This window comes from Brachypodium distachyon, chromosome 3 (genome assembly GCF_000005505.3).
Source record: "Brachypodium distachyon strain Bd21 chromosome 3, Brachypodium_distachyon_v3.0, whole genome shotgun sequence".
Lineage (NCBI taxonomy): Eukaryota > Viridiplantae > Streptophyta > Magnoliopsida > Poales > Poaceae > Brachypodium > Brachypodium distachyon.
This window is the reverse complement of record NC_016133.3, coordinates 46,492,842-46,506,807: the sequence shown is the minus strand read 5'-3', so window position 1 is coordinate 46,506,807 and position 13,966 is coordinate 46,492,842. Positions and strand designations below refer to the sequence as shown.

At 45.1% G+C, this 13,966-nt stretch overlaps 3 protein-coding genes across 4 annotated transcripts; 1 reads left to right on the top strand and 2 right to left on the bottom strand.

Moving 5' to 3' along the window:
• Positions 1–5: 5 nt before the first annotated feature.
• LOC100842574 (SNAP25 homologous protein SNAP33) lies at positions 6–1,778 on the bottom strand. The gene is made up of 6 exons (XM_003575012.3): positions 1,688–1,778; positions 1,124–1,553; positions 840–936; positions 646–767; positions 466–563; positions 6–381 (listed from the first exon to the last, which is right to left on the bottom strand). Exons 2-6 carry the CDS (start codon positions 1,478–1,480, stop codon positions 282–284), a joined length of 774 nt encoding a protein of 257 aa, XP_003575060.1. The 5' UTR covers positions 1,481–1,553; positions 1,688–1,778; the 3' UTR covers positions 6–281.
• A 517-nt stretch (positions 1,779–2,295) lies between these two features.
• On the top strand, positions 2,296–3,864 carry LOC100839528 (histone deacetylase 19). The gene has a single exon (XM_003572531.3). It carries the CDS (start codon positions 2,304–2,306, stop codon positions 3,711–3,713), a length of 1,410 nt encoding a protein of 469 aa, XP_003572579.1. The 5' UTR covers positions 2,296–2,303; the 3' UTR covers positions 3,714–3,864.
• Positions 3,865–4,807: 943 nt separating this feature from the next.
• LOC100842262 (neutral/alkaline invertase 3, chloroplastic) lies at positions 4,808–9,974 on the bottom strand. 2 transcript variants are annotated; one of them, XM_003575011.4, is made up of 7 exons: positions 9,706–9,974; positions 8,775–9,385; positions 7,870–8,035; positions 7,573–7,784; positions 5,816–6,309; positions 5,680–5,728; positions 4,808–5,397 (listed from the first exon to the last, which is right to left on the bottom strand). In XM_003575011.4, the coding sequence occupies exons 2-7, from the start codon at positions 9,354–9,356 to the stop codon at positions 5,089–5,091; spliced, it is 1,812 nt and encodes a 603-aa protein (XP_003575059.1). In that variant the 5' UTR covers positions 9,357–9,385; positions 9,706–9,974; the 3' UTR covers positions 4,808–5,088. The 2 variants fall into 2 exon arrangements, with proteins under 2 accessions (XP_003575059.1, XP_010235489.1); XM_010237187.3 differs by having other exon boundaries at positions 9,775–9,974.
• Between the last annotated feature and the right edge of the window lie 3,992 nt (positions 9,975–13,966).

The window sequence follows — 13,966 nt, the reverse complement described above, 5'->3', positions numbered from 1 at the left end:
GTCCAGCACTAAACAGGCTTTCGATCATTCACGTTTTTTCGCTGTCCACAAGTATGTAATTTCTTCCCCTTGCCATATCTATTTATACAGTGTACAACTTTGACCACGGAAAGAAACAATTAATCTTGGAGACAAAAAAGCTCCCAGTATAACGACGAGCTGATACATGTTACAAACTTACAACCAAAGCCAGACTCGGCAAACTGACAACCAAAAGCTGTGCGAGTGAGGTCGGTTCCACGACAATCTCACTCTATTTTGCAGCAAATCATGTTGGGCGTCTACTTGGCGACCAGCTTGCGCGCACGCTGGTTGGCTCCCTTCATCCTGGAGTTGAGTTCCTCCACGTCGTCCTGCAGATTATCCAGTGCTTGGTTTTGCCTGAGAAGTTGGTCAAATACATCAATTTAGAGTTTCTAATTAATCTTGAGCCTGGCTTCAATCACCGTAAATTAGGGAGCTCACCTGTCAAGCTCCGATCCCATGTCAACAGCCATGCCCTTGAGCTGCCCCAGCACGCCGCTGAGATCGTCCAGGGCATCGTCCTGCTTTTGTTTCTCCACCTGACAAGACAAGAACGGCTGCTAAGTACTGGAGTATAACTTTGTAGATTTCCATGGATACCCGCCGAGGCAGAGCACGAACCTGGACTTTGTCCATGGCGTTGGTGGGGTCGTCGTAGGTGCGGCTATTCCCCTTCCCCCGAGGGCTCAGTCCTAACTTATCCCTCTGCTCCATGCGGTTCGCCTTCTTTTTGAAGGAATCGTCTGTTTCATGCCATCGACTTGGTGAGCGTCTCATAATTTGGGAGGGCGTTGTTAGTGTGTTAAAGATTGTACCTCGTGACACTTGAGCTGGCCCCTTGATCTGCCTCGTTTTCTTGGGTTTCCATGGCTTGGAGAAGAACCCTCCAAGGCTGTTCAGAAGCGACTCGCCCTAGACACACAAACGCGCGCCAACATCAGGACAATCAAACCTCAGCAAACAGGTCGATTCCCATATACTTCCTCCGTAATTTGTCCAAATATATATGTATCTATGCCTAAATAGCATCTAGATACATGTAATAGAAAGTCATTTAATATGTAACGGAGGGAGTAGCAAAAAGAGATTTCTTATGCACCTTTGCGAGGTCCTGATCGATTTCAACGGCCTTGTCGTGCGTCCTGCTGATCTGCTCGCCCTGCTTGTTCAGCGTGATGAGCGTGTTGCTGGCGTCCTCCCTGATGTTCTCGGCGATGCGCAGGCAGCCGTTGAGCGTGTCGGTGGTCTCCTCGGCCTTGTACGCCGCGTAGTTCTCCAGCTCCTGCACCGACTGGTTCTCGAGCCCGCCGGCGTCGCGGAACCCATCCTTGTACTGCTGTTTCTTGGCGCCCGCGGGGGCAGTGTATTTGGTTGCCGGTCTCTTGGGGACGAGATCGTCGTCCGAGTCAGAGTCGATGGGGGCCGGTTTCGACGAAGAAGGCTTGGACACAGGCATCTTGTTGTCAAATTGATAAATGTATGTATAGTTATAAATAATGCTAGGCTATTGAATGCAAGGGGTCAGGTTCCTGCAAATCAAACGAGTGAGAAATGAGACCAACAACCGCAGTTGCAAATGAGAAATCAGGGCTCTCTGGCATTGTCAATCCGCAAATACTAAATCATCTCAAGACAACAGGAAACAGAAAAGCAGGAAACAGACCAGATAGATTTAGACCTCCAGTTCCTCCTCCTCCTTGGAGGGCAAAAGAGGAGGCAAGCAATCTATCTGCCTTTATTGAATTTTAGTTGGTAACGAACTGTTTTTTACCCTGCAAATGGTTTTCTTATATAGTGGTCTATTTACCGCACATGGTTTCTAAAAACGGGACGCGCCGGTTTTAGCCTCAACCAGCGACGTTCGTGCCCGCACCATTGGATGCAGCTGACAGGGTGGGATTTTGTGCGGGGCATTTGCATGCAAGCCTACTACTTGCTGGGTGAAACGCTTTTGGCATTGAGACCTGAACGTCCATATTTCGGCGCATTCCTTATCCATTATCCAATTTAACGCGTGCATGGGCGCCGCAGCGTGTAACACAAGGGCACGACCACGCGTTCGTTCTTAATTATATACAGGTTTCGGACAGTGGACTCCAAGAGTCCAAAAGCCATTCAAGCTTATGACCGGCCTGCAGGGAGGACGAACACGTACGAGTCCTGATCTCGATCGATCCTTAGATGTACGAGTCCAACTCGGACACGACGAACCCGGGCAGTTTATATATATGTATACGCATCGATCCCGGCCGGCGCGCGCGACAAACGAAATCGAATCGATGGAGACGGAAGGGCACTCTCTGCGGTCGGCGTCGTGCGTGGACGGCGGCAAGAGGCGCGTGAGCTACTACTACGACCCGGGCATCGCCAACGTGGACTACGGCGAGGGCCACGTCATGGTGCCCCGCCGCGTGGCCATGACGCACGCCCTCGTGTCCTCCTACGGCCTGCTCCCGGACATGAAGCGCCTCCGCACCAGGCCCGCCACCGAAAGCGACCTGCGCGCCTTCCACGGCGCCTCCTACGTCGAGCTCCTCCGCTCCATCAACCCGGAATCCTACCGCCTCAACCTCGACCAGGCCAAGACGCGGGCCGAGGAGCGCGGCGTCGGCCGCGTGAAGACCAAGGAGAACGGCGACAACTACGACAACCCCGTCATCGACGGCCTCTGGGACTACTGCCTCAGCTACGCCGGCGGGTCCCTGGCCGCGGCGCGCGCGCTGGCCTGCGGCGAGTCCGACGTGGCCATCAACTGGTCCGGCGGGATGCACCACGCGTGCCGGGCCAAGGCCAGCGGCTTCTGCTACGTCAACGACATCGTGCTCGCCATCCAGCGGCTCCTCGCCCGCTTCCGCCGCGTGCTCTACGTCGACATCGACGTGCACCACGGCGACGGCGTCGAGCACCGCTTCCGGAGGGAGCCCCGGGTCATGACGGTCTCCTTCCACCGCTACGACGGCGTCTTCTTCCCCACCACCGGCGAGGCTGCGGACGTCGGCCAAGGCGAGGGGCTCTACCACGCGCTCAACGTGCCGATGAAGGCCGGCATGGACGACGAGGGCTACCTCAACGTCCTCTTCCGGCCCATCATGGCCCGGGTCATGGAGGTGTTCGCGCCGGACGCCGTCGTGCTGCAGTGCGGGGCCGACTCGCTCTCGGGCGACGCGATCGGCGGGTTCCACCTGTCAGTCAAGGGCCACGCCGCCTGCGTCGCCTTCCTCCGCAGCTTCAACGTGCCGCTGCTCCTGCTCGGCGGCGGCGGCTACACCATCAACCACGTCGCCTCCTGCTGGTGCTACGAGACGGCGGTGGCCGTCGGCAAGGAGAAGGAGATCCCCGACGACATACCCTACCACGGTTACGAGCACTACTACAAGGACCAGGGATACAAGCTCCATTATGCAGTGGACAAGAAGAACGGCAGGAAGGATGTCTCTGGCCTGGAGAAGATAAAGCAGGACGCTCTGAAGAACCTCTCCATGCTCAGGCCGCCGCCCACATTGCTGCTCCAGGAGCCCGCCGGTGGGGACATCAACGTGAATGACCTCTACGACAACGACTACAGTAATCCCAAGAGAAGAAGAGAGGAAGACGACCCCATGGAGAGGCTGCACCGGCTCTGCGGCGTCGAGGACCTAAAAGGTTTCTTCACTGGGATCGGCAGGAGAAAGAAACTAGGACAACTATAGTCTATAGGTCAAGACATACAGGGTACCCAAATACCCAATGTAAAAGGTGAAAGACATACATACAGGGTACCCAATGTAAGTGATAAGCACCACAATTGTCCAATCCCGTTAAGCATTAAATACGCCTGCATGTTTCAACATTACTTGTGCTGTCCCATGGAGAATCGTAGCACTCCTGGATTTTAGTTTGCGAAATCTGAGATTCCCACGAAATCAAAACGTGCTTCCAAAAAATGATTCAACAATTTAAACCCATTCAGACAAAACTTTCAACAAAATTGAATGAACGTTCGACACTATTTTAGCATAGTCTTTTTTGAAATGCACAGGCTCGACCTTAATACTACTTTACCACACATTCAGCCCTCACACCTAATATGCTTTTAGAGGTTATATAATTGGCTTTTGATGCTTTGATTGGTCAACCTTATAACCGCTACCGTTGAATTTGAAATAAATGATCTAGGTTGAGCATTGTTAGGCCATGACGGGTGAATTTCAAGGAGCGGGTATATGGGTCGACTTGAAAATCTTGCTGACCCCCTCCATGCCGAAGCTGCTGCCTGTCCATGGCATTATGTTCGCCAGCAATGCAGGTGAACATCTAAACTGATACTCAGATTCTTCAAGATGCTCTTCAGTCAAATAAACATACGTCACCTTCCGAGAAGCCAAATACCTGCTGAATTCAGTATAAAGTTTCCTTCTGTGTCTCTAAATGTAATCGTGTCGCTCATGTGCTGCTATCAAATCTAAGGTGACGCCCACGATAGGCTAGGAGTGTATTTTTTTCTAGCTTGTTGTCATTTTAAGTTGTAATAATAATTGAAATCTAATCGCTATTTGCGATTTCAATAATATTATGGCTATGTGCAACGATTGATGCAGAGGCCAGAAAAACATCTTCTATAAAAAGAACAGAAAAATGTGTTAGCAAGCCACTCAAATGTAAGTGGTTGCCAAAATGTTATGGCTCGACAGACTTTGTACTCTTTACTGGGGCCAGTGAGTTTACTGTGCCAAGTACTTAATGGAATCAGTTATTTCCATGCTGAAGAAAGAACTACAAATAATCTAGACAGGAACTTGGGACATAAAGAACAAGATAAGCGCCACAGAGGTTTGTCATTTGAAATGGAGTAGATTTGTGTAATCCACGTGAGACACAGGTCTAGAGTACAAAATTTTGGCAAGTATAAAATTGAGGAATGCTCAAGCAAGTGATTTCTTGCAAAGCCAGATGCATCACTATAGCAGCATCTAACAGCGAGCATCCTCCATCAGAAGAACGACCTTTTATATGTACAGAGGACATGTCCTATAACTTAACAATGCTACCTTCGGTGGAAAAGATGATGAAGCATGCCACGGGAACTCATACAATGTATGTCTTCTTCAACACTTTCTTGCCACGTTTCCTGTTTGTGCTCAGAGCATTAAGAATTTCAGCGTCCTCATCATTCCAGAGTATTCTAGCAGCATCAGGTTTATCCAGCAGTTGCTTGGCTACAAGATACCCAGCAATAGACCAGGTTTGGTAAAGCCGGGACTGTTTCCCTATGAAGCGTGCTCGCTTGGTGTCATAGTATTCAGGCCATTTATCTGTAGCAATGCGTCTCTCAGCTATCTCAACAGCTTTTGCAGCAATCTCCGGTCTGTTCATCTTGATACATGCCACTGTGAGCTGCATGCAAAGTAAAGATAGCTATTGGTGGGTAACAACAAGAAAGTACATCGACAAAAACTAGTGAATGACTACACTATGAATGATGTGTCACTAAAAAGTGCTACACTCCATGAAGGTAACTTTACTGTATAATATGTACAGACAATAAAAATAGTTTTACACCAACAGACAGAAAATCAGTACTCCCTCCGATCCATATTAATTGTCTCAAATTTGCCCAAATATGGATCGGAGGGAGTAGTAAAGTAAAATCTCTAGGAGATCATAGAATATGCAAACCTGCCACAATAATGTTGGCCAGGATCCTCCGTTATGGTACGACCAAGGCCTGTGTCATTAGAAATTAATAGTTAGACGTGCAAAGGCACTGCAATGTGCACATAGGTACCTGGTATGAACATATTCGAAGACTTACGTGTTTTTAGGATCACTTCCAGTAATGATTTTCCATTCCTGATTCTCAAGAGCAGGATAACATATCTTCAATGGCATCTCTGCCACTAGATCAGACCATTTAGATTCAATCAGATCCAAAATGGCATGTGATTGATGTGTTGTTGCCAAGCTGCTTACTATTGACCATAAATTCCCCAAAGCAAAGAACCGGAAGTCCATGTGAGCTGGCTGCAAGTTTCCAATAAAGTAACCCCCTTTAGGAGGTATCCACTCAACAAGCCATGGAGAAACCTGATCAGGATATATGTTGAACTTGTTGACAGCATCGTAAGAATATTCTTCGGTTTTATATCGATATATCTCATTCAGTTTTTGCATATCGACCCAATAGTACTCCCTGATATGGAAGGACAACGCGATAAGCCGGTTATTTAGGGCACGGATTAAGTCGGCGGATCCATCTTCAGGAGTCAACATCTCACGTGCACTTAAGAGAGCTGAATAGAACAGTGCCTACAAAGAAAACTGTAAATGTGAGTTGATATATTGCACAAAGAGAAGTTTCCAATATGTCTTGGTATAACAGTAAAACAAAAGAATATTATGAATTATTTCACAAGATGGCGTCACTTGGATCAGGTGTTTTATGGTCAGAGCTCATTAACCTGTAAGGTAGTCTGAATACGAAACGTGCCTGAGACTTGACAAGTGTTTGGAACATTGAATTGAGGAATAATGGTATCATTAATTTGCTAACTCAACTGCAATGGGCTAACAAGTGATGCCAAAGGAACAACATCAGTGATGCCACAGAATGGTTTCGACAAGAAAATCTTGCATTGCATGAAGATTCTCCCCAGTTACCTACTCTCAGTCTACTAGCTTGTCTACGTATGGGAGGTAATTAGGTCTGTTACAACATGCAAACATGGTAGACATTGGTGATGTCCTTACAATCCTCATCACCTCACAAACGACATAAGCGTCATCATTCCAACGTCTACTTATGTCTAACTTTCCAACTTGGCTTTGGTACTAATATCTTCCCAGGAAACGCTGCAAAAACATTTTACTGCAATTGGGTATGAATCTGGTTGATCACAAATGCTTTCATCAACTTTCTCAGAGGTGAAAGTGTATTCAGCTACACAGAAACACAGTTACCTTAGCACAAACTGACATGTCAACAGTGACCAAAGTAAGTACTCCCTCCGTCCAACAAAAGATGTCTCAAGTTTGTCAAAATTTGGATGTATCTAGACATGACTTAGTGTGTAGATGCATTCAAATTTAGTCAAAGTTGAGACATCCTTTGTTGGACGGAGGGAGTAAAAATTTGGGTTGGTTTTACTCTCTCACACAATACAGCCAGAAGCGCACATGAACTCTACGAAATCAAAACATATACTCGTACTTTGCTAATCCAATATATGAAAATATATCATATCTGCATTCTTAAAAAAAAAGCTACTCTAAGTGCAACATAAAGAAAATGCATCCAATTAGGTACTTCCTCCGTCCCATAATTCTTGTCTCAAATTTGCCCAAATATGGGTATCTATTCCTAAAAAGCGTCTAGATACATGTAATATTCGACAAGAATTATGGGACGGAGGGAGTTTGATTTTCTGTCTGTGATAAAGACACTGGGCTGCTAAGAAGTTATGGTAGTTGGTGAATCTTGTTCTAGTTTTAGAAGTTACTTCTAAACCAGGCGGATAAATATCTACCGCTAAAATAAATGGCAAATGAAATAGGAAAATGAGAGCATATAACCTGAATTTCAAGTGGATGTCCATGGATTCCCATTCGGCGATCAATCATGCATGAACCATCAGTTACCAGTAACGTAGGGAACATGTCAAATCCATCAGTTAAACAAAGCTTCAAAATCATTTTTATGCCAGTCTGGACATCAATTCTCTCTTGAACTGACAGATCCCCCGAACACTTTCCATATGCCCTAAGCAATATAATCCACCATAGACCTGAAGCCCATTGTGATCAGGTGTCTAACTAACAGTTAGAAAATGCTGGATATCAAACGAGGGAGCTCATTAGCTCCACTCTTACCTGAATCAACAGGTGCTACACGTCCTATTGCAGCCTCCCCAAAATCAGGATCCAAGACCTCCTCAGTCGCATCATCATCACCATCAAGTGGAATAGTCCGCACCTTGAAGCTGGCAGGCATCAAGCCTTGACCTGGGCTATGGCAATCCATTGTCTTCTCCCAGCTCTGCAGTCCATTCAAGGTGTCATACAGAACAGTATAGATCATGGTGGTTGTATGAATTGTACCAATGTAACAGTTATTTCTAGAAGAGATTAACTTCTTAAGAGGCTCCTGATACATATACAGAATAAATACTAGTAGCAATTCACCACTGCCACTACAGATTTTATGTGGGGTGAGAGAGCATGCAATCTAATTTTCTGATAATAGTCCCTTTAAAGCATAAGATAGGTTGCTTCAGATATTGATGACACAGTCTCCAAGGTGGAACTTTGACCAGCAATTTCTACGGACTATGCAGCTTCAATATTATAGAAGCATATATCTAGTAATATCAATTTGGTGTTGTAGATTCCATAGCAATGGTCAAACCTAATAATGTTTGATTTGCACAGATTCTACAACAACATAAAGTGACTCTGAGGTAGTCTCTTTTGCACATGTGACTGGGAGCATGCAATCCAATTTAGGTGATGTTCTTTACTTTTGGTCACACTTGCCAAATGCATCAAACAATCATGTGCCGTACCAAATACAACTACAAGCAACATGCTTAAGATAATCAACACATGTTATTTCTCGATAACCATGACTAGCTTACTTGTTAGAACTTCGATTGGTTAATGTACAATTGTACATTATCTGAATACAGAATACCCCACTAACATTTATCATAACAGATATGCCACATGAATATAAGAAAAACATAAATAATCCTAAACCGGCAAGGCGCAACCAGTACCTGAAGCTGAAGGGTGTGTAGAATGAAATTGCGCACAATTTCATACTCCCCTTTCAATAGAAAAGCAACGCCAGATGGTATGAAGTCCCTAATAAACACCTGATCGTAATTTGCTGGATTACTATCATTTGGGTCGTTCGCAGCAATTGTCCCAACTGGAATACCACAATAATTAACGATAGAATCCCGCAAAAGGTCCCAAGCCTCGTCCTCGACCGATGACACCTTCTGCCTCTGAGGCAGAGGCTTGGTGGCATTCCCATTCAGATTTATATTGCCACCTAAAACCTGACCAGGCACACTCACATCACCAAGAACCTGGCTGGCCTTGTTCACCACGTCCTTGTCCCATGTTCCGTTCCCCGCTTCGATGACCTTGGCGAGGTCATCAATCCTTTGGCACTGGCGCTCGACAGACCGCAACCCAGGAAACTTCGGTGTGCCTTTAAATTTCCTGTAAAACAAATTGGTGTTCCTCTTCCTCCTACCCCCTGCGTCAGTCCTGAGGAACAAACTAGATGCCGGGGAGTGGCCAGTGAAAGTCCCCGGCATGGTGTGGAGAGCCACCTCCGCAATCCCCATTAGTGCCCTGTTTCCAACTCAACGTGTGGCTGCAATAAGGCATGCAAGGCTACATTAGCATATTAGCATATGATAAAGTTGGGCACCCAAGGAACATCCAATCTGTATATTCCGCAAGAATCGAACAAATTCAGTAAGTACTCTAAGTACACGACACATGAATAACAGCACAGAAATCATTACGTGGGGGTAGTTGAATAGAACAGAAACCGGCATGAGCACAACTAGGCTAATGATAATTGGATAATAAAACCCTGACACGCAGACACGCATTAGATTCGAATTTGGGGATCGCGGGTCACGCCAAGGGCGGAGGACCCGGTAGGGCAAGGTAGGGCGGCCGCCTTACCTTGATTTTTGCCTCAGTTACGAATTGGGGAAGATTAAGGAGATGCAACGGGAAGCTAAAGGGCGGGACCTGTTCGTGGGGTGATGGGAGGAGAAACGGTCGGGAACGAGAGAATTTCAGGGGAGATAGATATCTGCGGTGGAGGCGCTCGCACGAGGAGGAAGACGAGCGACGGAGCGAGGGGGCTGGGGCGCTCGCTCGAGGAGGAAGATAAGGAGCCGTCGGGGCGCTCGGCAGCGAGATGGGACGGGGAAGGGAAGGTTGCCAAGCAAAGCAAAAATTATAGGGTGCGTTTGGTTTAACCCCAATAAGCCATGCCAAAAAGTTGGCAAGTTTTGTCATGACCAAAATTTTGGTAACATGGTGTTGTTTGGATTGCAGCCATTGTATAATGATCAATTTTTGGCAACCTTTTTAGTTCTATATTTGGTTTGTAACCAACTTAATACTCAAACAGTTAAGCATCATGTTTTAGTTATTCCTTAAAAAATTTAGCACGATGTACTTCTCAGCGCAATGTAACAGACTAAGATCTATGGTAATCATGGATTAAACAAATGTTTTTTTTCTGCTACGTTTGTTTGTGAGAGGATTAGCCGTCGTGGGAATAGGCTGCGGTAAGCTCACAAAAAATTAAAAAAGGGAATAGCCTGGGGCCCACCATCGATGGATGGATTAGAGGGAGAGCGGCCCTGCCAATTCTTGGGCGATGCTTTCGCCCGCCCTCCGACACGCCAATTTTTTCATAGGGAAGCCATGGGCGCGCCCGCGCTGACCTGGGCGAACCAACTTTCGGGCCCCGATCCAAATGATGACCAAATGCAGCGGCGAGCCAAAATATTGGTATGGCCAGCTTTGGCTCTGAAGCAAACACACCCATAGTGCCCTCTTTTCCTCAGCGTCAAACCCTAGCCGTCTGAGGAAAAAAATCCCGTTTGCGATCAGGAGCTGAGAGGAACCACGGATCAACATCTGGCATCGTTTTAGTACCTTCTTTGTAAGGTTTTGTGTGTTTTTGACGGCAGCGCCTGACGGTGGATGCAACGACGCTTGGATTAATGGTCTCTCGGCTCCATCGCCGTTCCGGCATGGCTATCATGATCTACTCCATAGAGTTTGTGGATCTCACTGCTCGTAATTTCGTGATTTTGATCATATTCCTCATCGGTTCGGCTATGATTCGATGGTTCGACAACCTTTTTTGCGAGGGGTGTGCCCAGGCCACCGCGCGTTCAACGATCTTAAGTTCTCACCCGCTGGGATGGGCGGCTCAGTAAAACCTACAAGATTAGTACAACTTATGCAGATTTGGTCTTCTACTGTTTTGTCACCAGAGATTTGGAGAAATATCAACATGCGATCGGCGCGGTTAGAGAACTTGGCTTTAAAGATTTTTGTTATAATTTTTGGTTTATCCGAAATCTTTGTTGTTGTCTTAATTTTTCAATCAGTTTTATTTTGTTTGTTGAATAAACAAAGTCAGATCGTTGTTCTAAAAAACAAAAACAAAAAAAAACGTGAGAGATAAATGAGCCGAGAGCTCCCACCCTAGGCCTAGTTGAGAAAAAGTAGTTTAATAATTAATGTGATGTAAAAAGTTTGTGGCCAGTTGATACAGTCTGACAAAAAATATGTGGTTCTGTTGGCAATTTAGCAAAAACTGGAGCTAGTGAGACGGGCCCCAAAAACCGTGGTTTCTTGAAATTTACCCTGTTTATTTTGTCAAATATCTATGGGTGTGTCCATATCTCAGGTGCCTGATTTTTGAAGTAAAAGATTTAATTCTTGGTCGATAGTATCAAAGTCACTCATTTCCCTTTCGCTGCGAATTTTAAGACACATCTAGATCCAACGGCTGAACTATCAACTTATCTCTAACTAAAAATCATGCAACTTGGGTATAACAAACCCGAATATCTTTTTTGTTAAGTATATAAGTATGTAGATGTTTTTGGAGAAAAATATAACCATATATTTACTCTTGTAAAGACCTAACTTCATAATTCATCTCCATGTATTTATGCTTACTTGAAACATTGGGTTATTAGAAAAATACGCATTAAGATTATTACACACTCGATAGTTTATACCTGGGATAGGGCAGAGAGAACATTATTCTGACTGACGTCGCCGCCGCATCACCATCTCGAAGTGACACTGGAAGAACAAAAAACAAAAAAAAATGGAAAGTCCTTCCGCTGACGAGCGGCCGGGATCCGCCAACTTCCGAGCCTAGGGAAGCCATCGATGGGAATCCTAGTTGCCGCCTTGTACCGCCTTTTGTCTATGCACTAATTCATACTGTAGTAGAGCGCATGCCCCTCAATTAATACGCATAAAACATTATAAGAAAATTTAAATAACTGAAATAGTTCCATTTAATAAGGTTGTTGTACTCCCGGGTAATAAGTCCTAGCTTTGTATCAAGTCACACTTATTCAAGTTTGACAAAGTTTATAGTAAAATATACTAATATCTACAATGTCAAATAATTATACGTGGAATATATATATCATGATAGACTTAATAAAACTAACTAGAGTTGTAGATGTTAGTAGATTTTTCTATAAATTTGGACAAATTTTAAAAAGTTTGATTTAGGACGAAGTTGCGACTTCTTATATTTAGGAACAGAGGGAGTAGCCAATTAAAACTTGGTATAGTTGACCTAAAGCTTTTCAAATCAGTTGGAATTCGAGACTAATTGGATTGATTTATAATTAATTAGGTTTCAAGATTATTTTTTTGAGGTTTCAAGATAAGATATCCCAAGGATTGTGCGAAAATCAAGTTAGTCAACGTTGGTCTCCTATGATGCGGACGAGCTCCCAGGGACTGCGTGGACGGTGATTAGGAATTTGCGTGGAAATTTTGTCGCAACTACAAAATACTCCCTCCAATCTTAAATTTTTGTCGTTGTTTTAGTTCAAATTTGCACTAAAACAACGACAAGAATTTAGGATCGAAGGGAGTATTAATCATAGGATTGAGCTAGCTTCAGATGCATTCACAGAGGAAGCGATGGCTGTTAAGATAGGTTATGGCTTGCATTTTCTATGGGCTGTAACAGGATGGTCTTGAGCTCAGTGAAGCAAGGAGAGAAGTTACAGTAGCTGTTCGGCCATCTTTGAGGACTGCTTTTACACATGGTGCCGGATTTTGTCAAGATTTCTGTTGAACACTGCAAATGAGAAGCAAATGAAGTAGCTCATGAGGTGGCCAAACAAGCAAGGTTTTGAAACCCTAAGTCCTGAGTTGATACTTTAACCCAAGCTTAATTCCCCCACTTTTCAACGATGTAACAATTGTCTCATGTCATCAATAAAAAGGGGGGTTTTATGACCTACAATAATAGGTTCAAGATACAGCATGATGTGTCTCTTAATAGACAATTTGAATATAAGTAAAATTGACTATTGAGATTATTTAGTATACATATTCACTATACAACCATAAGTTTAATGAGGGAGAGACTAACTAGTGGAGCTTCGCCACGAAGATTCTGACGAACGGATTCCGATACCCATTTTGGGACTGTTGGAAGAGCTTTTTCTTTTCTTGCTGTTTTGCTTTTTTTTCCTATTTTTTCATTCTTAGCACTTTTAATTTTCTCCAAACTTTTGATTTTCAACACTTAATTTTCCTAACCTTTGGTTTTAGTTTTCTAAAACTTTCTCAACTTTTAATTTTCTAAAACTTTTATTTTTTCTAACTTCTATTTTCACAAGTTTTGGTTTCCATTTTTACGCATTCGAATGAACTTCAAAACAAAAATCACAGAAACATAGAACACACACTAGGGAGATGAGGGCTCGGTCTGCCGCCAGGGAGGACCAGCAGCAGCGCGTGGTGAAGACTTTGGCTGGAGTCACAGCGGCGCGTCAGCGCTCCAGGAGGAGCAACGAATGACCACTCGGGGGGTCGCAGCGGTATGCTGGAAGGAGTGAGATCGGCATGCAGCGTGCGCGAATAACTGCCACAACGATGCCCGGGAAGATCGGCAGTGGCGGCTCAACGCGAGGAGAGGATGACAGCACCGGAGTGGGAGAATAGGGCGTGGCGGTGTAGGAAAGCAGGGCCAAAGCCGATGCGCTGTGTGAGAGAGAAGGTAGGTGGGGTGGCCCAAATCGACGGTGCAAGGCGGTTCAGCACACGAGAGGTGTTTCGTTGATGATGTGCAACTTGATCGACTAGGAGTAATGATTCCAACAAGTCAAAAACCAAAGAGAATAATAAGAGGATAAGTGTTGTTTTGTTTTTC

What these genes read in the sequence shown, in the direction of transcription:
- LOC100842574 (XM_003575012.3), bottom strand. Translation starts at nt 1,480, where the DNA reads ATGCCTGTGTCCAAGCCTTCTTCGTCGAAACCGGCCCCCATCGACTCT. An exon ending in TCGATCAGGACCTCGCAAAG is followed by an intron (nt 937 to 1,123) that starts GTGCATAAGAAA and finishes TTGTGTGTCTAG; the next exon opens with GGCGAGTCGCTTCTGAACAG. An exon ending in GCCAGCTCAAGTGTCACGAG is followed by an intron (nt 768 to 839) that starts GTACAATCTTTA and finishes GGCATGAAACAG; the next exon opens with ACGATTCCTTCAAAAAGAAG.
- LOC100842262 (XM_003575011.4), bottom strand. Translation starts at nt 9,356, where the DNA reads ATGGGGATTGCGGAGGTGGCTCTCCACACCATGCCGGGGACTTTCACT. An exon ending in TACACACCCTTCAGCTTCAG is followed by an intron (nt 8,036 to 8,774) that starts GTACTGGTTGCG and finishes AATGGACTGCAG; the next exon opens with AGCTGGGAGAAGACAATGGA. An exon ending in GACATCCACTTGAAATTCAG is followed by an intron (nt 6,310 to 7,572) that starts GTTATATGCTCT and finishes TTTTCTTTGTAG; the next exon opens with GCACTGTTCTATTCAGCTCT.
- LOC100839528 (XM_003572531.3), top strand. Translation starts at nt 2,304, where the DNA reads ATGGAGACGGAAGGGCACTCTCTGCGGTCGGCGTCGTGCGTGGACGGC.